Source organism: Triticum aestivum, chromosome 2A (assembly GCF_018294505.1).
Source record: "Triticum aestivum cultivar Chinese Spring chromosome 2A, IWGSC CS RefSeq v2.1, whole genome shotgun sequence".
In the NCBI taxonomy this organism is placed as follows: Eukaryota; Viridiplantae; Streptophyta; class Magnoliopsida; order Poales; family Poaceae; genus Triticum; species Triticum aestivum.
In genome coordinates, this window is record NC_057797.1 from 328,889,397 (window position 1) to 328,913,347 (window position 23,951).

At 50.3% G+C, this 23,951-nt stretch overlaps 1 protein-coding gene across 2 annotated transcripts in view; it reads right to left on the bottom strand.

Annotated features, from left to right (window-relative positions):
* Window positions 1-14,547: 14,547 nt before the first annotated feature.
* LOC123188621 (mediator of RNA polymerase II transcription subunit 14) overlaps window positions 14,548-23,951 on the bottom strand; it is a 29,564-nt gene continuing 20,160 nt past the window's right edge. For both annotated transcript variants that reach the window (XM_044600794.1, XM_044600793.1), the window contains one exon: window positions 14,548-16,573. In XM_044600794.1, the coding sequence (XP_044456729.1) occupies window positions 15,778-16,573 (796 nt within the window). In that variant the 3' untranslated portion in view covers window positions 14,548-15,777. The remainder of the gene's footprint in view (window positions 16,574-23,951) is intronic.

The following is a 23,951-nucleotide window of genomic DNA, read 5'->3' on the forward strand; positions in this document are numbered from 1 at the left end:
ATTTTTTTTGATATTTTACTCTCTTTTTTTAATCGGGTGCATATAGACTCTGGTTCCAAAAATCCACACTGCAAAGATAGGTATTATGAACCTATTAATATTAACTTATTTACAAATCGTAAGCTAGTAATATTTTGGAGCATCAAATTTTATTGATAGGTTAGGATTTTAGTCTTCACATGGTGTAACACCCACGATGCGGCTATATCTCCCACGTGTCGGAGCACGACTTAGAGACATAACTGCATTGTAGGCATGTCGCAAGAGGGGTAATCTTTACACATCCCATGTACTGAATATGAAAGGGATAAAGAGTTGGCTTACAATCGCCACTTCACAAATACATGAATATAGCATTACATCATCCAGATACAATCAAGGTCCGACTACGGAACCAAATAAAGAAAGACAACCCCTAATGCAATAGATCCCCGATCGCCCCGACTGGGCTCCAATACTGATCAACTGGAAAAGAAACAACACAACGAACAAGATATTCATCGAGCTCCTCCTTGAGCTCGGTTGCGTCATCTGCACAGTTATCATTGGCACCTGCAACTATTTGAAGTAATCTGTGAGTCACGGGGACTCAGCAATCTCACACCCTCGCGATCAAGACTATTTAAGCTTATGGGAAGGAAAAGGTAGTGAGGTGGAGCTGCAGCAAGCACTAGCATATATGGTGGCTAACTTACACAAATGAGGGCGAGAAGAGAAGCAAAGCACGGTCGTGAACTAGAAGTGATCAAGAGTGATCCTGAAACTACTTATGTTCAAGCATAACACAAGAACTGTGATCACTTCCCGGACTCCGCCGGAAAGAGACCATCACGGCTACACACGCGGTTGATGCATTTTAATTTAAGTTAAGTGTCAAGTTCTCTACAACCGAACATTTACAAATTCCCATCTTCCCATAACTGCGGGCACGGCTTTCGAAAGTTCAAAACCCTGCAGGGGTGTCCCAACTTAGCCCATCACAAGCTCTCATGGTCAACGAAGGATGTTCCTTCTCCCAGGAAGACCCAATCAGATTCGGAATCCCGGTTACAAAACATTTCGACAATGGTAAAACAAGACCAGCAAAGCCGCCCGAATGTGCCAACAAATCCCGATAGGATCTGCACATATCTCGTTCTCAGGGCACACCGGATGAGCAAGACGTCGGGTTGGCATAGACCCTGGTTTCCAAGGGGGCGCCCGACATCGCTTAGGTCGGACCAACACTTAGAGAAGCACTGGCCCGGGGGGGTTAAAATAAAGATGACCCTTGGGTTGGCCGACCCAAGGGAAGGGTAAAAGGTTCTTAGGCAAATGTAAAACCAAGGTTGGGCCTTGCTGGAGGAGTTTTATTCAAAGTGAACTGCCAAGGGGTTCCCATAACACCCAACCGTGTAAGGAACGCAAAATCAAGGAACATAACACCGGTATGACGGAAACTAGGGTGGCAAGAGTGGAACAAAACACCAAGCATAAGGCCTGGCCTTCCACCCTTTACCAAGTATATAGATACATTAAATAAATAAGAGATATTGTGATATCCCAACATATAATCATGTTCCAACAAGGAACAAACTCCATCTTCACCTGCAACTAGCAATGCTATAAGAGGGGCTGAGCAAAGTGGTAACATAGCCAAACAACGGTTTGCTAGGACAAGGTGGGTTAGAGGCTTGACATGGCAATATGGTAGGCATGATATAGCAAGTGATAGGTATCGCAGCATAGCAAAAGAGCGAGCAACTAGAAAGCAAAGATAGAAGTGAGTTCGAGGGTATGGTCATCTTTCCTGAGATCCCGCAAGGAAGAAGAACGAGTCCATGAAGAAGACAAACGGACGTAGTTGAACGGATCCTCACCAACGCGACGTTATCGAAACTAACCCGAAGAAGCAACACTGGAAAGAAGCAAACAACATAGTAAACAACCATCACATAATAATGACATGATGCACAACCAAGTATGATGCATGACCGGTTTAATGAAGCATGGCATGGCAAATTGCACAAACAACACTACAAATTAAGTGGAGCTCAATATACAACTCCGTTGCATATTGACGAAACACCACGTGACTTATTTACTTCTCTCCCGTTTATGTACTCAACAATATTAAATGTTGGTTAGCATGGCAAGAGGTGAAGCATATGAAAACTACCTATCTAGGCAAGTTTAAATGAGGCCGGAAATAACAAACAACGATTCCGGAAAATCCTCATATGCAAATAGTACATTTGGTACTGTTCTGCCCTAAACCATACTTTACAGTTGTTAAACATGCAAAGTAAAGCCACCATGTTAAACTAGTCATTTTTCTACCCCATTTACATATAAATTTTAATAAATTTGTTGCTACGGTTATTTAGTTATGAATTAAATAATTTTAGCATGGCATTTAAGCAAAATTAGATAAACAGCATTTTAAACAGTTCAAACATGCATGAAAGTTTGATATTATGAATCTAGATACAATTCTAAGCATTTTTCATATTTGAAGTTTTTACATATGATGCATGGTTATTAAGTTATTATATGCATGAAGATTGAGGGGTTTTCTGCAAATCTGTAAACTCCTGGATAAAAAGATAAATCACTCCATGGAAAAAAAACATGAGTCGGGCCGAAACTATGCAAAGGCCCAACAGGAGAAGGCGCTGGGGCTGCTCACCCAGCGGGCTTGGCCCAGATCTGAGGAGAGGGAGTGGCCGGCAGGGTGCGCTAGGCCGGCCTACTGGATTCGATCGGGGAAAGGTCAACGTGGTCATCCTCTCTCTCGATGGAAGCATAGGGCGCAGCGCCATGGGGCTTGTAGGCGAGGCAGGGGTACTTGGTGGCGCCAGGCGACGACGGGGAGGAGCGGAGGCGGCGCGATACGACTGGGACTCGCCGGAACCGCGAGCGAAGGCGGCGGGGCAGACCGGAGTTGAGGAGGCCATCGGCCATGGCGTCAGACGGAGCTAGTACTCGGTTCAGTCAGGAGGGCGCGAGGCAGAGCTCCATGGACGGCAGCGAGGTGGGGCGTCCATGGCGGCGGTCTCCTGCAGAGCCAAAGAACACCACAACGATGAGGTACGGTTAGGTGCAGAGGGAGGATGACGGCATCAAGAATAGACGAACAGAGGGAGCGGCGGGGCTCATCTGCACTGCGGCGGCGACGGCGACGCGGAGCTTCGGCATGCTCCCGAGCGGCACGAGGGAGGAGTCCTTCGGGCGCGGGCAGGAGGGAGGCTGCAGGGCGCCTTGTCGCCGGTGAAGCAGAAGCGCGGGGACGAGGAGAAGAAGAGGGCATGGCGGAGGAGATTCGCCTGAGCTTCGGCTCGGTTGCCGGACCATAGAAGGAAGGAGGAGGCGCTCGGGCGCTGTTGCTGGAGATCGAGCTCGTTCGATCAGGAAGCAGTGGGGAGCAACTGCGGGAATGGGTGAATCGAGGGAGAGGAGGCTGGTTGGTTCGGTGGCGAAAACGAGGAGGGAAAGGAGGCGCGGGTGGATCAGGGTAGATCCCGAGGGGGATTCGGTGGAGTGGCGGCGGCGAGGGGCAACGGATGGGACAGCTCTCCTAGAAATTAGGGTTTGACTATATATAGGGACAAAAGGATTAGGTTAGGGGCTATCTCGTCCCTCCGATCAAAATTGGACGGTCGGGAAAAATAAACTAGGGAGTCCAAAAAAGAAAACGGTGATGTTTTGTAGATGTTTGGGGATGATCCGGACCCAACGATGACGACTGCCCGGGTCGGGTCCGGGACAACTTTTCGGACGCGCGCGTGAGGAGGGCCGCGGGCTCACGAGAGAGGTTAGGTTGGGCCTGGCGGTAGGTAGTGGACTGTGCAGAAGGCCTCAGGCTGAGAAAAGAGAAGAGAGAAAGGCCCGACGACTATTTCCGGAGACCGAAAACGTCCGACGTTTGACCGACTATATTATCGCTATAGTTAATCATTGGGGCGTCAAACGAACTCCGAATGCGATGAAAACTTGGTAGACGGTCTATCTACACTATAATAAAACCACACGCCAACTTTCAACCCATTCCGAGAACATTTTTCGGTCACTTATAAAACACTATTTCGGACATGTCGCGGGCGCGTGCAAGCGTGGTTGGACTCAGAACGGACAACGGAGAGAAATGGGGAGACCCGGACGGATGCAAGTTTTGAAAACATGATGATGCAATGCACATGATGACATGGCAAGATGCAACACGCAAGCAAATGACATGGCAACAACAGCGAATAACTGAAAGACACCTGGCACATCGGTCTCGGGGCGTTACAACACTCCACCACTACGAGAGGATCTCGTCCCGAGATCTAGGATGGCACCGAAGGGAAAACGGAAGAGGAAGATGAGAGGTAAAACTAAGTTGCTTCTTTGACAAACGAGTGAAACCAAAGAGCCTCGAGATGTTAAACAATTTTGAGAAAAGAATACAACGGAGATGAACGAAGTTGAAAACACTCCGTTGGAATAGAGGAACATGGGATATGACGAGAACCAAGAGGTTTAGTGATAAGATAGATATTGAAACCACTCCAGTTAAAAACTAGATAGAGGAGGAATAAGATTGATATAATCTGGGCAGCACTCCGACTAAAAGGAGAAGGAAAACTTGATAAGATGAAAAGAACTTGAAGAGATGACACAACACTCCGGTTAAATGGATAAGCAAAGGAAAGAAAATGATCTTGACAAAAACAAGAAGATGGGCTCAAGAGAGCAACATCACAATGCCTCCGGAAGAAATGAGAGGATGGAATGGAATGAACGGAGGAGAAAACAAGATCTTGGTAGAGCACGCTTACAACAAATGCTAGAAGGGAGTTGTTGGATTATCAACAACGAAAAGGATAAGCTTGTAGTGGGCTTATGGAGAACATCTCAAAACTATGAGGTGAAGTTCCGCCACTAACGGAAACAATGGATTTGGATTGATATGAACAAGGAGACGAGAAACTTATCTCACCGGTAGGATAAATGAAGAACTTGGATCATTTATGAGCTCCATAGATAGCAACAATCCTTAGGGAAGGCTTAAGGTGAAACATGACACAAGATAACTCCAACGAAGAGATTGATGGGTTGAGAAGAGCTCATGCTCGAACAAATTGATGGGTTTAACTATCTCATTCTTGACAACTTACAAATCATGACACACGAAGGGAAATTGTCAAGAGTGACATAACACCGCCTCAAAAGATAAAGTAGAACGAATTGCATTTCAGAATGCAAGATGGAGAAAGCTTGAACTCCTCAAAACAAGACATGTGTTGAGCACCATGTTTATTTGAGAGTGTAGCTTGGCGGATCATAACTTCAAGAGAAATCTTGAGGACAATTGCAGAATGAAAGGAATCCTTGACGAACCCCCTTGTAGAACCTCCATGAAGAACTCCGGTAAACAAGGATGATAGAAAGAAAGAGAAGTTGAAAACACAAGGTGAAGCCTTGCGAAGATTTAGATGGAGCTTCGTGGTGATATAATTGAGAGATCTTGGAACTCCAGGAAAGAAAGATAAACAAATGAAATGAAGAATTTTGATGAACCTCTGGAATAAGGAATTGAATTTACTTGATGAAACAAGAATAAGAATTACATTATGCTTATCCTTCACCAATTTAAATTGATGACAATCAACGGATTTGGCACACTACTTATTCTCGTAGCAAGGATGAAGATATATATAGCGCAACTTGAGAAGGCCTTCAATGATCAACAGGTAGAATTTGGAAGGCACGAATGCATTGATATGATAACCACAGGAAGAAGAATCTTGGAAGAACCACCGTAAGAATTGAACATGAAAATAGCAAAAGCACAAATCACCGGAAGGAATTGGAAAACGAATGACGATACTTGAGGGGATTTAGATACAAGTGAACGAAGAGATCGTGAACTAATTAGATAATACTTGAATGATGCACCGGTAAGATTTCGAGAATGAGAGCTGAAAGCTGGAATGAATAATTCTGAGATGATGGGCTCTGGGGAATCAAACTGAAAAGACTCCTGAATTGCTCCGGATGGGTGAAAAGAATTCTCACAATCGAAAACAATTATGAGAGGATGGCAACAAGCTAGAATCACACATCTCTGAGAGAACGGATAAGATATGGAGGAAAAACTCTTCTTCGGTCTTCAAAATCCAAGAATGACGACGAGAAACAGCACCAAGAATTTGTTGAGGCACTCCATGATGAAGAATAGAAAGGTTGAGCCAATGGTGAAAAGAATTTGACCAATCTTGGAGAAATACATATGACTGATGAAAATTCATTCTCACATCAAAACTTGGAGAAGAATTTAAGAGTAACTCCGGAAAAATAGAAGTGTCAGGTAAGATCCTGGGCAAAGACCTGTGGGTTAGGGCCCACTCAAAAGAAACACCGTTGAACGATTACTTGAAAGGGAGATTGCACCTGTTGATTTAAATGGCTTGAATGAGATAACTTCCTCGAAAGAACTTGAATGAATGCAGAGTGGAAACACGAATCTTCGAGATATCTTCAGCACTCTGGAACAATTGAATAGCGAGAAGTGAATCATTAAGAGGTGCACCGGCATGAGAAAACATTTCAAACAAGGAAAAAAGGATATGATCAACAAAGCTTGAATTGAATCCACCGAAGAAGGAAAGAGAGCGAAGAATGATAAACTTGAAGTTTCGTTAGAATCTTCATGAGAATCACCGGATATGAACATTGAAAGAAAAGAATGAAGAGACTTCACATGAATAAAATGGATACTTGGTTAAGAAATCCGAGTCCTTGAAGAAAAAGGGTGGGAGGGCGGGAAAAACAAAGGCAACTTGGGACGGATGAAACGAGCACCGTTGGGAAAACTGAGGTTTGATCTTGCGAATTTTGAAATGATCGGATCCACTTGAAGAGAAACACGCCGGTTGAAAAGGATTGACATGACAATCTCGATTATCACAAAGGATTAGCATCCATATAGAAGTATGAGAACATCGCTTAGGGAAGGTATGGATTCAGCACTTGACATTGAAGCAACTCGAATACCACAAATCAAAACAAAACAAAGGATTTGGCTTGCAGAATAAGCCGGAACAAACATATGATCGGCCCCATGTCATATCATGTGTCTGTTGGAAAGATATCCTACATGATACTTGAATTCCCACTTATAAACTCTCGAAACTTTCTGGTTATGCAATCAGGTGTTGGGGATACAGGGGAAGCATAATATCTCACCCAAACTAACAAATCCTACATCCAGCTGTATCCATCCTTCAACACATAACCAAGAAACCTTCGGAAGTCATTTACCTCAACCTTCGAAAAGCATCCGTTATACGAGTTATGGCAATACTCCCGAACTCCCGCCCCAGTACTGGGTGGCGTCGAGGTTATCTCACCAACAACTACATAAAAGAGATTTTCAATGTCGGTGAAACTCAGGTATTCCAGAACTGCAACGATAAAATTGTGACGATAACACCTTGGAGCTCAACTCCCCGGGACACTGCCACAACCCCTAAATGTCAGGAGGCACCAAGAACAATGTTCTCGTCACAAAACCATCGAAACGATTCCAAGATACCCACGTGATCCAAAAAAAATTCGTGAAATTTGAGGAGAGAAGAGTCAGAACTTCTACGTCAGGAGGCCTCACCAGAGCGACGAAGGGACTGAGGACTAAAAAGAATCCTACTCTCCGATATATATAATCCTAAGACTCAAAACATTTTTCTAGACTCAACAACGCTAGCGGTTCAATCAAACAGGGGGCTCCTAAGTCGGGGATGGCTCTGATACCAACTTGTAACACCCACGATGCAGCTATATCTCCCACGTGTCGGAGCATGACTTAGAGGCATAACCACATTGTAGGCATGTCGCAAGAGGGGTAATCTTTACACATCCCATGTACTGAATATGAAAGGGATAAAGAGTTGGCTTACAATCGCCACTTCACACAATACATGAATATAGCATTACATCATCCAGATACAATCAAGGTCCGACTACAGAACCAAATAAAGAAAGACAACCCCTAATGCAATAGATCCCCGATCGCCCCTTCTGGGCTCCACTACTGATCAACTAGAAAAGAAACAACACAACAAACACGATCTTCATCGAGCTCCTCCTTGAGCTCAGTTCCATCATCTGCACGGTTATCATCGGCACCTGCAACTGTTTGAAGTAATCTGTGAGTCACGGGGACTCAACAATCTCACACCCTCGTGATCAAGACTATTTAAGCTTATGAGAAGGAAAAGGTAGTGAGGTGGAGCTGCGGCAAGCACTAGCATATATGGTGGCAAACTTACGCAAATGAGGGCGAGAAGAGAAGCAAAGCACGGTCGTGAACTAGAAGTGATCAAGAAGTGATCCTGAAACTACTTACGTTCAAGCATAACACAAGAACCGTGTTCACTTCCCGAACTCCGCCGGAAAGAGACCATCACGGCTACACACGCGGTTGATGCATTTTAAATTAAGTTAAGTGTCAAGTTCTCTACAACCGACTTTAACAAATTCCCATCTGCCCATAACCATGGGCACGACTTTCGAAAGTTCAAAACCCTGCAGGGGTGTCCCAACTTAGCCCATCACAAGCTCTCACGGTCAACGAAGGATGTTCCTTCTCCCAGGAAGACCCGATCAGGCTCGGAATCCCGGTTACAAGACATTTCGACAATGGTAAAACAAGACCAACAAAGCTGCCCGAATGTGCCGACAAATCCCGATAGGAGCTGCACATATCTCGTTCTCAAGGCATACCGGATGAGCAAGACGTCGGGTTGGCATAGACCCTGGTTGCCCAGGGGGCGCTCGACATCGCTCAGGTCGGACCAACACTTAGAGAAGCACTGGCCCGAGGGGGTTAAAATAAAGATGACCCTTGGGTTGGCCGACCCAAGGGAAGGGTAAAAGGTCGTTAGGAAAATGTAAAACCAAGGTTGGGCCTTGCTGGAGGAGTTTTATTCAACGCGAATTGTCAAGGGGTTCCCATAACACCCAACCGTGTAAGGAACGCAAAATCAAGGAACATAACACTGGTATGACGGAAACTAGGGCGGCAAGAGTGGAACAAAACACCAGGCATAAGGCCGAGCCTTCCACCCTTTACCAAGTACATAGATGCATTGAATAAATAAGAGATATTGTGATATCCCAACATATAATCATGTTCCAACAAGGAACAAACTCCATCTTCACCTGCAACTAGCAATGCTATAAGAGGGGCTGAGCAAAGTGGTAACATAGCCAAACAACGGTTTGCTAGGACAAGGTGGGTTAGAGGCTTGACATGGCAATATGGGAGGCATGATATAGCAAGTGATATGTATCGCAGCATAGCAAAAGAGCGAGCAACTAGCAAGTAAAGATAGAAGTGATTTCGAGGGTATGGTCATCTTGCCTGAGATCCCGCAAGGAAGAAGAATGAGTCCATGAAGAAGACAAACGGACGTAGTCGAACGGATCCTCACCAACGCGACGTTATCAGAACTAACCCGAAGAAGCAACACCGGAAAGAAGCAAACAACATAATAAACAACCATCACATAATCATGACATGATGCACAACTAAGTATGATGCATGACCGGTTTAATGAAGCATGGCATGGCAAAGTGCACAAAGAACACTACAAATTAAGTGGAGCTCAATATACAACTCTGTTGCATATTGACGAAACACCACGTGACTTATTTACTTCTCTCCCGTTTATGTACTCAACAATATTAAATGTTGGTTAGCATGGCAAGAGGTGAAGCATATGAAAACTAGCTATCTAGGCAAGTTTAAATGAGGCCGGAAATAACAAACAACGATTCCGGAAAATCCTCATATGCAAATAGTACGTTTGGTACTGTTCTGCCCTAAACCATATTTTATAGTTGTTAAACATGCAAAGTAAAGCCACCATGTTAAACTACGCATTTTTCTACCCCATTTACATATAAAGTTTAATAAATTTGGAGCTACGGTTATTTAGTTATGAATTAAATAATTTTAGCATGGCATTTAAGCAAAACTAGATAAACATCATTTTAAACAGTTCAAACATGCATGAAAGTTTGATATTATGAATCTAGATGCAATTCTAAGCATTTTTCATATTTGAAGTTTTTACATATGATACATGGTTATTAAGTTATTATATGCATGAAGATGGAGGGGTTTTTTGCAAATCTGTAAACTCCTGGATAAAAAGATAAATCACTCCGTGGAAAAAAACATGAGTCGGGCCGAAACTGTGCAAAGGCCCAATAGGAGCAGGCGCTGGGGCTGCTCACCCAGCGGGCTTGGCCCAGATCTGAGGAGAGGGAGTGGCCGGCAGGGCGCGCTGGGCCGTCCTGCTGGGTTTGATCAGGGAAAGGTCAACGTGGTCGTCCTCTCTCTCGATGGAAGCAGAGGGCGCAGCGCCATGGGGCTTGCAGGCGAGGCAGGGGTACTTGGTGGCGCCAGGCGACGACAGGGAGGAGCGGAGGCGGCGCGATACGACTGGGACTCGCCGGAACCGCGAGCGGAGGCGGTGGGGCGGACCGGACTTGAGGAGGCCGTCGGCCATGGCGTCAGGCGGAGCTAGTACTCGGTTCAGTCAGGAAGGCGCGAGGCAGAGCTCCATGGACGGCAGCGAGGTCGGGCGTCCATGGCGGCGGTCTCTTGCAGAGCCAAAGAACACCACAACGATGAGGTACGGTTAGGTGCAGAGGGAGGATGACGGCATCGAGAATAGACGAAGAGAGGGAGCGGCAGGGCTCATCTGCACTGCGCGGCGACGACGCAGAGCTCCAGCCTGCTCCCGAGCGGCATGAGGGAGGAGTCCTTCGGGCGCGGGCAGGAGGGAGGCTGCAGGGCGCGTGGTCGCCGGTGAAGCAGAGGCGCGGGGACGAGGAGAAGAAGAGGGCATGGCGGAGGAGATTCGCCTAAGCTTCGGCTCGGTTGCCGGACCACGGAAGGAAGGAGGAGGCGCTCGGGCGCTGTTGCTGGAGATCGAGCTCGTTCGATCTGGAAGAGGTGTGGAGGAACTGCGGGAATGGGTGAATCGAGGGAGAGGAGACTGGTTGGTTCGATGGCGAAAACGAGGAGGGGAAGGAGGCGCGGGTGGATCAGGGTAGATCCCGAGGGGGATTCGTGGAGTGGCGGCGGCGAGGGGCAAAGGATGGGACAACTCTCCTAGAAATTAGGGTTTGACTATATATAGGGACAAAAGGATTAGGTTAGGGGCTATCTCGTCCCTCCGATCAAAATCGGACGGTCGGGGAAAATAAACTAGGTAGTCGAAAAAAGAAAATGGTGATGTTTTGTAGATGTTTGGGGATGATCCGGACCCAACGGTGACGACTGTCCGGGTCGGGTCCGGGACAGCTTTTCGGACGCGCGCGCGAGGAGGACCGCGGGCTGACGAGAGAGGTTAGGTTGGGCCTGGCGGTAGGTAGTGGACTGTGCAGAAGGCCTCAGGCTGAGAAAAGAGAAGAGAGAAAGGCCCGGCGACTGTTTTCGGAGACCGAAAACGTCCAACGTTTGACCGACTATATTGTCGCTATAGTTAATCGTTGGGGCATCAAACGAACTCCGAATGCGATGAAACCTTGGCAGACGGTCTATCTACACTATAATAAGACCACACGCCAACTTTCAACCCATTCCGAGAACATTTTCTGGCCACTTATAAAACACTATTTCGGACATGTCGCGGGCGCGTGCAAGCGTGGTTGGACTCAGAACGGACAACGGAGAAAAATAGGGAGACCCGGACGGATGCAAGTTTTGAAAACATGATGATGCAATGCACATGATGACATGGCAAGATGCAACACGTAAGCAAATGACATGGCAACAACAGCGAATAACTGAAAGACACCTGGCACATCGGTCTCGAGGCGTTACACATGAGCAAGACTCAAATATATGGCGGGCACTTCTTCTTTGGGTCAGTTTTCCAAGCTCTGATCCTTCTTAATTTTGACCATCAAAACAAATTAGATAAACCTTCGAAATAGAATCCTGCTAACAAGATTAAGCTTTCTTGTTATTTGTACGCGACAATAAGATTTGATGCGAGGTTCTTTTGATCGATTTAAAGGTGCAACAGCCACGCCAGAGGCTTCAAGGTGTTGGACTGTTGGTCCTTAGATACACATGCATAAAAACTTCTTGGCTGTCATCAACAGGTCAGCCCGGCTCTGATATGGGGACGACAACAACGCCTAGGCGGCTCATTTTGCCGACGACAATGGTCAATGGTCCACGAACCTCGATATAATTTTTATTTTGTTTTGAATACTTTTTATTTGTGGTGAACTTTTATACTTTCTCTAATCCATATTAATTGTTGTACTAAATCAACTACAATTAATAACATGGATCAAATAGAGTAATAAGCTTCATCCACACAAAACTCAACAAGAACTCATGAGATAAATTAATATAAATCAATGCAAAACCTTATCATTCTCTAATGTAATAAATCACTAAAATTATTATTTAACATTGCATATAAAATGCCTCTACATATTTAATACTTCTATCCTCAAATAGAATCATTAAACAAGCAAATATATGCAAACATAACAGCAATCTGTTTAAACAGAACGTCTGTAGGAAATGAAGAAGGATCCATACTTACTTAACTTAAAAAATTCTGAAATTTTACCACACTGTAGAAAATTTATCATAGCATATCATGTCAAAATTTCAAGCTTTTATCACATTCTGACTTTTCTAGAGAATTCACGCAAGAATGAAAAACTTCCTGTTTTGAAACAGCAAGTCATATAGTTGCAAATTGAGCATGCCAAAGGCTATCGTTGACAATTTTATTGAAATAACAGATACAAAACATTATTCTAAATAACAGCAAACAAATCCAACTAAAATAAAATGACCCTCCAAACAAAACACATATCATGTGACGAATAAAACTATAGCTCTAAGTGAGGTTACCGATAATGTTGAAGACGAAAGAGGGGATGTCTTCCGAGGCATCCCCAACCTTAGTTACTTGGGTCTTTCTTAAATATTACCTTGGGGTTCCATGGGAATCACCAAGCTTAGGGTCTTATCACTCATTTTTCTTCTCATATCGATATCCCAACCAAAACTTGAAAACTTCAATCACACAAAACTTAACGAAACTTCATGAGATAGGTTAGTATCGGTGTGTTTGTTTCGGCTCTAAAAACCGGCTCCACCGGCTTCTACCCCGTAGAAGCTAGAGCTGAAACAAACACCTGATTTTAGACCGGCTCCATGCAGCGGCTTCAGAAGAGCGCTCCAAATAATTGCACGTCGGTCTGGGAGCTACCAATTGAGGCTTCTCGCAGCCGCAACCAGCTCCAAATCGTCCTTTTACAGTTTTACCCTGCCACCAATTTTCATAATACAACAAAATTGTCAGGCAACGATTCATTGGTGTTCTTAATACTCCCTCGCCCCGATAGAACACGCTCGCTTCCCTCACCTCGACAACTCCGCCGCCACCAGCTCGATCTCTAGCCGCCGCCACCCATCCCCTCCTCCGGCGATGGATCTGGACCTCCTTGCCAGTGAAACTCCCACCTCGAAGCCCCGCGGCGAGGCGCTCGTCCTCCAACGCCCAGCAACACATGGGATCGAAGGCACCGCCCCGAGGTCCCTCACGAGCTCTGCTACCGTCATGAGTTGCCTCAGCGACGGCGTCCGCCGCCACAAGCTAACTTGCCGCGTCGGTAGGGTGATCCTTCCCGGGTCAACGTTAGGCACGCGCGACCCGCCGGGCGTGACTATGCTTGCCAACGACGCACACTAGGTCGTTCCGGTGCAGGCTCCATCTTGGCCTCGTCCAATTACCTCCGTCACCTGCTTCGCCATGGACACCCGCGAGCTCCCCGGTTCGTCATGCTGCTTCGCTCAGGCACAACGCCGGTCTATGAGCACTTGTATATGAGCCATGATGTGCTAATTGATATGTACTCCCTCCATTCGAAAAAGCTTGTCCCATGTGACAAGCTTTTTCGGATGGAGGGAGTGCTAATTGATGTCCAAGGTTTGGGTGCGTGCTTGTGCTTGCGTTCGAAAAAGCTTGTCCCATGTGACAAGCTTTTTCGGATGAAGAGAGTGACAAGCTTTTTCGGATGGAGGGAGTGCTAATTGATGTCCAAGATTTGGGTGTGTGCTTGTGCTTGCGTAGCGTGCTCTGTGTGCTAGCTGTGTCATCGACTATGTGACCATGTGATATTTTCGTGATAAAAGTACAGAGAAGTCGATCGACTATGTGAATATGCAGTTCAAATCTGTGAAATAATTAGCCATTTTCAAACAAAAGAAAATTTAATCCGGTCATTTATTGTTAAAACAGTATAATCAGCACGACACGGGACATTTTGGTCATTTCAGCACATTTCAGAACAAGACGCGGCTACTACAGCACAACCACCAAGCGACTACACTTCAACTTCAACCTTTCAGCCACAGCTAGCAGCTACAGCCACTCCTTCCAGACGGAGCCGTTGCAACTGCAGCCGAAGAAGTTGCAACCCAAACAAACACCCCAAATTTGAGTCCTTTTCAAAAAAAAGAAAAACCTCAATACCGTGTTAATAAACTACGGGTAACATCACACATATAAAGATAAAATAAGTCTATCAGTTAATAAATAAATTGTTGCATGACACCACAAATATGTTACTTCGGATAGTAATATAGACTAATAATATATGCATGTTATTAGTATAATTAACTCCCCACTATGGGTAGTCTGAATCTAAACACTCACAGCCGTCCTATAATAAATAGTACGCAAACCAAGCTACATAGGAAATGGCATATAAAGGGCAATCTGGTGCATGTAGCTCCCGCTTGCGCAGGGTCCAGAGAAGGGTCCGACCACTTTGGGTCTATAGTACGCAGCCTTTCCCTACATTTCTGTAAGAGGCTGTTTCCAGGACTTGAACCCATGACCTCATGGTCACAAGGCGGCAGCTTTACCACTGCGCCAAGGCTCCCCTTCATAGGAAATGGCATATCCAAGAAAAAAATGGGAATTTATCTCCACTCTTTCTGAATTGTCAACAATACATGCAACATAAGTAAGCATCTTCGAAACAAGTCCACCATCACATGCATATCGGTGATCACACCAAGCATAGCCGCCGTGCCTTTCTTGTGGGTATCAAACCAAGCAGACACCTTCAAATCTACAAGGTTTTCAACAGTTCACCGGGGTCGATTTCATGGAAGAGAGGAAACATAAGGGGAAGACCAGAGTCGGAGACCATTAAGTGAAACCAAAACTTTCCACTGTGTTCCCTTTTCACCTCTGCCATAGCCTGTGTCAGATTCTGGCATACACCGAGTGTTCGACCCTACCCTCTAACACTTTAACAAGCTCCATCGCAGTCCGCCCCTGCATCTCGAATCTAAATCCAATTCCTGCCAAAGAAAGGACTAGGCAAGTCCTCTGAGTCAGGGTTCAAGGTTCATGGGGACATTGCTACTGCAGAGAGGGACATTGGGCAACACATGCTGCTGCTTCTTGTCCTGAGAGCTGAGATGTACATCTTCCACAAACATGCTTTTCAGGGGTTCTAAGGTCTAATCAGCAGCACACTAGCTACAAAGGTGAGCTGTACAAAACAAACAATGAGTCACCATAGAGTACCAGTAACCAATAACTGGAACATCATGAGCCCTCAGCTGAAAACACCAGTATGTCAGCCACCATATTATCAAACATCCAGTGACTTATTCAGTAGTGAGCAAGTCAGCAACTACCAGAAACACAACTCATAGTCTGGCTACAAGAATTCAAAATATGCATTTCATGCTCAAGTTGAGCCAGCAGAAAGCGAGCCATCTCTTAAATGCACTAGGCACAGTTGCAGTTGCTTTTGGACCATTTCAGCAACCATTTGCAGCCTTCCTCGGCTTGTCTCTCCACCTGCTGGCGATCCATTCACGGTCTTCACTGCTTTAACAACACTCTGCTTACACCTCTCCCAATCCTCGTGTTGCAACCAGCAAGACCTACCACCATGGCTGCCATCCATTGCAAGGTATGCGATATGACTAGTATCCCCAAAGGTGTACCTTAATCTCAGAGAAACACAAAATGGTAGCCAAGCAGCTCCACCAGATGTCCTCACATGTGGTGTAAGATTATGGTCAAGCACAAAAGTTAGGGTAAAATCTACTGAATTGTTGGCTCTGTCATGCTGAATATTACTCTTGGATAATAAAGAAGGTTCAGTATAATCATCTGAAACTGATCTTGGATGCTTTTCCAAACAAAGTTCAGCCTGTGCCCGCTCTGCAGCAGCGATGTCCCCATGAGCCTCGGACAAGCTTTTATTCCATGTAATTAGTTTTACAAATTCTTGTATAACTGAAATGGGCAGAGTAAGCAACATGATAAAAGAAGCAATCCTAGAAGCATCATAAGGTTCACAGACAACACATCTGCTAAAGTAATCGCATATCTCATGTATCTCAGATGGTGTTAGCTCTCCCTGAGCACTGCTCTGAGGAGCTTGCTGTTGCTGTTGCTGGTGGTGAAACCTCTTCACATTAAGAACTTGAAGGTGCAGTTGAACTCGCTGAACACTAACTGCAAAGACATAACCACTGCAGGAAAAACGAGTCAGAATACATTCAGGTACAATATTCCTTCAGGAATCTACATCGATGTTGGTGCATATTGACTGATGTGATACTAATATAAAATAGATTACGATGAATGTGATTTTGACCCTTGGTATATCCCAGCACTTAATCCTACCATTTTGATCTACAATCTAACATGTAGTAAAAGATTATGTACTTGTATCATTGCTCTTAGCGAGCAACCGTCCAGACTAGATAAGATCATAAGGTTGCTATTTCATCTTCTGGGTTCATTGTTTGAGATAACATTGCACTGATTATCCAATTACATACTATTGTTAGGGATAACATCTCAAAGGACATAAAAAAATTGTTAGGCACGTCTCTATTCAAGGATGCGCACAGATATTGCCTTGTGACCATGTAGTCGTGGATTCGAGTCCTGAAAACACCCTCTTGCAGAAACATAGGGAAAGGCTGCGTACAAAATACCCAAAGTGGTCGGACCCTTCCCCAGACCCTACACAAGCGGAGCTACGTGCACCAGGCTGCCCTCTTTTCTTTTCGAGAAAACGCAAATGGCTTTTGTGTTTCATTGCATTGGAAAGAAAGGGGAATTCACATCCTCCTAGGAGGTAGTTTTACACAGCCAAGAAGGCCTCAGTGGACATCCCAGGATGGTGGCAAAACGACCCTGAGCCCTTGAGCTCCGGCCTTTGCCCAACATCGGGTCTCGTCTTTAATCCTGTCTACAAGCTCATTCAGCGAAGGCCTCACATGGTCGAAAACACACGCGTTCCTATGCTTCCAAATCATCCACGGCACCAAAAGCACCACAGATTTGAGCGCCTTGCGAAGCGCTGGCGGTGTGAGTTCCTTTGCACGCAGCCACCAATCCATGAGCGAGCCGTCGTGCTCGGGCGCCGGTGCCGGTAGGCGTAGCCAAGATAGGACCTCATGCCAAGTCTGCCTAGTGAATGGGCACGCAAGCATCAGGGCCCAATCATCTCCTGTTCCTGGTCGCACAGAAGGCACTGCGGGTGGTGTTGCAGGCCACGGCGCGTGAGTCTCTCCGTGGTCCAGCAGCGATCTTGACACGCCAACCAGTGGAAGAACTTCACCTTGGGCGGTGCCCAGCTCCTCCAAATGAGTTTCCAGGAATTGCAGCTCGTCGCGCCCTGGAAGGTTGCCCGGTAGCAAGATTGGGCTGTGTAAACGCCGTTGGCTGTCCATCTCCAGAGCAGCCTGTCCGGCTCATTGGACAGCTCGACATGCTGAACTAGGTGCCAGATGGACAGCTCGACATGCTGAACTAGGTGCCAGAGCTTAAGGTACTGTCCAATCTCCGGGAGGCCGAGCAGGCCATGGATGCCACGCGCCCAGCTGTTGCCGGCGAGGGCCTCCGCCACCGTTCTGGACTTCCTGCGCTGTTTGGAGATGCACTGGAAAAGCATTGGCGCGAGCTCGTGGACGGATTGGCCGCCGAGCCAGCGGTCCTCCCAGAAAAGGGCTGTCCTGCCGTCACCGATGGCCATGGTCGTGGAGGCGTAAAAGAGCGCGCGCTCCTCCGTCGTGAATTGCAGGTCCAGCCCCTGCCAAGCTCGATCCGTGTCCGTGCACGCGAGCCATAGCCAGCGCAGCCGGAGTGATAGTCCCGTGCGCTCGAGGTCCCGGACGCCGAGGCCACCATATTCGAGCAGACGGCAGACCCGGCGCCAGTTGACGTGGCAGTGACCACCGTGGGCGTCCGCGCAGCCAGCCCAAAGAAAACCACGCTGAATCTTCTCCAGTTGCTTCAGGGTTTTCTTTGGAGGCGCTAGCGCTAGCAGTTGATGGATCGGTATCGCGCTAAGCACTGACTTGACGAGCGCTAGTCGTCCCGCTTTGTTCATCAACCAAGCTTTCCAAGAGGGTAGTCGGCCTGCCACCGCGTCGACGAGGGGTTGCAGCTGGGTTGCGGATGGGCGGCGAGTGGAGAGCGGGATGCCCAGATAGGTGGCCGGCATGGCCATGACGGGGCACCCAAGTGGCTCCAACAGCCCCTCGCCGTAGTCGTCGGCATGAAGGATCGTGGCCGAGCTCTTCGCGTAATTCACCCGTAGCCCAGACGCCGTACCGAACACGTCCAGGATGCCTTTGACAGCGGCAATTTCCTCGGTAGTGGCATGGCAGAAAAGCATCACATCGTCGGCGCAAAGAGATATCATCGGGATGGCTCGCCGGGGGTGCAGCTGCTGGAGGATACCCGTTTGTAGAGCGAGACGCATCAGCCTCCCAAGGGTGTCCACCGCCAGCACGAAGAGTTGTGGGGAGGTGGAGTCGCCTTGTCTCAGGCCGCGACGGTGCCAGATTGGAGGGCCGGGGACTCCATTGACCATGACCCGCGTGCTAGCCGAGGAGAGTAGAATGGCCAGCCACTCCCGGAATCGCTCCCCGAACCCATACTGGCGCAGCACTTCAAAGAGAAATGCCCATGAGATGGAGTCGAAGGCGCGTGTGAGGTCGAGCTTTAGCATGATCCTGGGCGCGCCAAGTTGGTGCAGCATCTTGAGGGATTTCCGGACTAGAACAAAGTTGTCGTGGAGGCTACGTCCGGCAATGAACGCATTTTGGTTGCGGCTGACTAGGGTGTCGAGTTTGGGGGCGAGGCGCAATGACAGGACCTTCGCGAAGATCTTGGCCACAATGTGGATCAGGCAGATCGGCCGGTAGTCACCGAGCTTGTGAGCGTCCGCGCGCTTAGGCAGCAAGGTTAGCAGCGCTTGGTTAAGCTTGCTGAACCCGTGGCCACGCAGCGTGTATAGCAGCTCGAAGACGTCCCATATGTCATGGCGGATGATGCTCCAACAGGCGCGCAGGAACTCCGCGGTGAAGCCATCCGGTCCGGGTGCTTTGCGCGCCGGCATGCGTTTGATCGCGTCCCATATTTCCTCCTGGCTGAAGGGCGCGTCTAGGCATGCGAGGTCGCCGGGCGCGATGAGTTGAGAAAGGTCCAGCGTGTGCGCCGGTCTACAGCAGTGCCCAACAAGCCATCGAAGTGTAAAAACGCTGCGTTGGCCATCTCCTCATGATCCGTGAGCACCTGCCCGTCGACGTCGACGCTATATATGCGGTTGTTCTGACGCCGATAGGAGCATTGCCGGTGGAAGAAGCTCATGTTGGCGTCGCCATCCTTAAGAGACGCGATCCAGGCACGCTGTCGAGCGATCGTGCGCTCCATGGATGCCATGCCGAGGTAGGCGAGCTTGAGCTGCTTGCGGAGCCATTCCTCCAGAGGCGAGAGCACTCGGTCCTCCCGCACTTTGTCAAAGCGCATGATCAGCTCGCGGGATATGGCAAGTTTGTCCCGAATGTTGCCCGTGGCCTTGGCGCTCCAGCTTGATAAGCGGCGAGCAGTGGCCTGGAGACGCTTGACCAGCCGCCGGAATGGGTCGTCGTCATGCACCGAGCTCCACGCCGCGGTAACAGTGTCATGGAAGCCGTCAAGTCTGAGTCAATAGTCCTCGAAGTGGAAGCGTTTGTGCGCTGCCGGCATGGGGGAGCAATCAAGCAGCAGCGGACAGTGATCCGACACAACCGAAGCGAGGCACCGGAGGTGGCATTCGCCGTGCGCATCTTCCCAGTCCGACGTGCAAAGGACGCGGTCAAGGTGCACTAGCGTGGGCGGCGATTGCTCATTCGACCATGTGAAGCGACGCCCGTTGAGATATATCTCCTTCAAGGCGAGGTCGTTGATGGCGCGGCGGAATCTACCCATCATGCGCCGATGCAGGCCACCCGTGTTCTTGTCCTCGGCGCGGTATATGAGGTTGAAATCACCACATAGCATCCATGGGCCGGGGCATGCCGCCCGAATATCGCGCAACTCTTGGAGGAACAAGATTTTATCCGCGTCGTCTTGGGGTCCGTAGACCGTCGTCAGCCACCACGGCGTCCCGGAGGCCACGGATACCTTGCCCGTGAGCGCATTCCGCGTGAACAGCGGGTCGGAGATCGTGACAGCCCTGCTCTTCCAGGCCAAGAGAATGCCGCCTCGCGTGCCATCAGCCGGCAGGAATGTGAAGTCGTCGAACTCGGAGCCGAGAATGTCAAGCACAATGGGCGAGTAGATCAAAGCCATCTTTGTTTCCTGAAGGCATACAATGGAGGATCCGGTAGTGCCCAACAGGGAGCAGATGGCACTACGTCGGGCGCGCGAGTTGAGGCCGCGTACATTCCAAACAGCGATTTTTAGTCCGTGATCCATGAACAAGAGGTCGACGATGAGTGGCCGGCAGACCTAACTGTCGCCGGCAACGGCCGTGCGAGTGGGAGAGGCGAAGCACGCTGGGATCTCCCTATCGACCAGGGCAGCGATGGCCTTGAGCACGGACAGGGGGATTGGCGCCGCGAACATGTCGTCGTAGGCCTTCATCTCGATGGCAGTGATCTTCTGGTTGGTGCCAACGATCCCCAATGTGCATAGGATCTGCACATGGGCCCTCCTTTCTGCCGTTGGCGGCACCGCCACGGGTGCGGCCGTAGCCGCGGAGCGGCCTCGCTCGCTGTGGGGCAAAGTTGAGGGGGTGACGTGGCCTCTTCCCGGGAGTCGGCAGTGACGCGCTGATGTGCTTCGAGGCCGCGGCCAGAAACTCGCCAAGCGTCCAGGCCTACTGCGTGGTCGCACGGCTGCGTGAACGGCGCATCGTGATCGGTGGCGATGCGAACCGTCCCGATGCCGGAGAACAGGGTTCAGGTGCAGGTGCAGGCGATCGCTGAACATCGTTGGGCGTTGGCGTGGAGGGTCCTCTGGGCCTCTGCAGGATGGAGATTGGCCTCTGGACCCCGGCTTCCGGCAGCCCAATGGCGGGCGGCCCGGCATCAGCTGCAAGAGGGAGCGCGGTTGGGGATTCGGCCATAGCATGGAGCGGCCCAGCCCCATTTGGCCCATCAGGCCCATCAATGGCGCTGCAATGGGGGGGGGCACCGCCGCTGGTGCGATGGCAGTTTGGGCGGCAACCAGCGCGTCTCCTCCCGCCAGAGCCGCAGAAGTGGGGGCGGGGGACACCGATGACCGGTCAGCGGGGGTGTCTGGGCCCGCAGGATCGACATGGGTACGCGAGTCGCTGCTTTGCCCCGACAAGGCGGCAAGCGATCCTGGCCGTTCTGAAGCTCCTGGCGCCACGGGCTGCGAGTCTGGGATCTGACTCAAAAGGGCAAGATCCCGACACGGTGATAGATCAGCAGCGGCAGAAGCGGGACCCGCGGAATCGTCCTCGGGATCGTGGGAGGAGCCCAAATTTGAACTTCCCGGGCCTTCTGGCTCCTTAGCGACCGGTGAAAGCGCGCCAGCTGGCCCCTGCGCAACCGACGCACGTCATCATTGGGTGCGACGGCCGCTCGCGTAGGATCTGCTGCCAAATCCTGCAGCTGTGGGCCCTTTCCTTTTCCTCTTTTGGCCCGGTGACGAGAACGAACAAGGCCCAGCTGACCCGGCCACGACAGCATGCCGTCCCGCGACGGTCGGACTGGAGACGCCGCCGCCGCGACCGTTGCCGGCCGGGGCCAGGAGGCCGCCGTGTTCAGCCCATCGGTCCGGCCAGAGCGGTCGCTGGCGCGCCAAGCAGGCGCGTCCATGGCCATGCCATCCACCCGGCCGCCCGGCGCAGCATCGGTACGCCTTCGTTTCCGGCCACGGCACCTTGCCCGACCATGACCGGGGCCCTGGCCTTGGCCGTGTCCATTGTCGGCGCCGCCTCTGCCGGGGTCGTCGTTAGCCTGGGCACCGGGAGGAGGCGCCCGGAGCGGGGTGGTGCGTGTGAGCGCGATGGAGACAGGGTACGTGAGCGTCCTGACCTCCAGCGCCTCCGAGGGGATGCGGGCCGGCAGCAGTTCGACGATCTCCAGGATCGCGGCGCGGCGGATGTCGGCTGGGTCATGCACGCGAGCGGACAGGCAAAAGACGGCCAGGTCCTCGCGAGAGCGCGTGCGGGGGTGCAGCCGCTCGACCCAGCAGCTCTCTCCGAGGATGTGCTCGGTGGTGGAAAGGTGCCAAGCTTGGGCGGGGATGCCGCGGAGCTCGAGCTCAACGCGGTGTTCAAACCCGCCGGCGCCAGCATGCGCGAGCTTGCACCAGGGCCGCAGCGACAACGCAAACCGTGGCGAGCTGATGAAGTGCTCGCCGTTGAGACGACGCATGGTGTCCAGGGAGGAGAAGAGGATGAGGAAGTCCTCGAGGTGGTGCACGTGCACGGTGAAGTCGCCTTCGGAGAGCTCGAGGGAGCGGTAAAGCAGCTCGGCCACCTCGGCTGCAGCCACCTGCGGCCTGTTGCTGGTGATGGATGCCACCATGGCGCGGCCAAGGACCCGCTCGGACTCCTCCATCTCCGTGGACTGCGCCATGATGACCCGCACGGGCACGTCGGGGCGCGGTTGGGGAACTGGCGCCGACGAGGGGAGCGCGGGAGGCGCCGGCGGGGTGGTGGCTCGACGATGCACGGGGGGGGGGGGGGGGGGGGGCACGGCCAGGGGCGTCACGGCGAGGTCGCGCGCCGTCGTTGCGTCGGACGTCGCAGTCGCAAGACTCATGGCCTGAGGTGAGGCAGCGTCTGCATCGGACGTCGTTGGTGCAATCACGAACCCGTTGGCGGTGGTCGAGGCATCTGAAGCACAGCCCCGCAACCTCCTCCGGAGACGGGCTGCGACGGCGAGGCGGCGAGTGGCTGGCGGTGCCGTCCTGGCTCGGGCGGCGACGGCAATTCCTGCGCCGCGGTGGCTGAAACGCGGTGTACCTCCGAGCGGGGGCCAAGGCGTTGCCTGGGCATGCGGGCGGCCGGCAAGGTGCGGCCGGGGGCTCTGGCAGCCGGCGGCGCAGCAGGGGCCGGCGGGGTGAGCGCGACGTCCCGGTAGGAACGCGCCGAGGACTCGCTCTCCGAGCTGAGCCAGCGGTCGCCTGAGGACACGCGCTCGCCGGAGAGGGTCACCCGGCGGTCGGCAGGGTCGGCGTCTGGGGCCTCCATGGCAAGGGCGAGGGGGGGAAGGGGAGGGCTAGGGGTGGGCTGCCGGCGTAGAGCGACGGCGGCAGGCAGGGGCGTCTCAGAGGGGCTAGAGGGTGGGAGCGGAGCTAGGCAGGAGCGGAGCCATCGCCCTCGCTGCCCTCTTTTCTTAGCATCTGGTATATAGTGATAAGAACAAGTTTTCCCTGCATCCTGTTAACCAGATCAAATTTGTTGGGGGGCGAACTGCCTAATTTATAGGAAAAGCAGAATTGTTTCTGTTCAGAAGAATGGATCAATTCTCCTTCCAAAGTTTATCGCCCAAATCTATGGTCTCATCTTTCACCTAAAAATCCCTACTTCAACCTTGACATCCATCCCTTCTTTTGTACTCACTCCGTCCTTGGTACAATTTTGTACTAAAG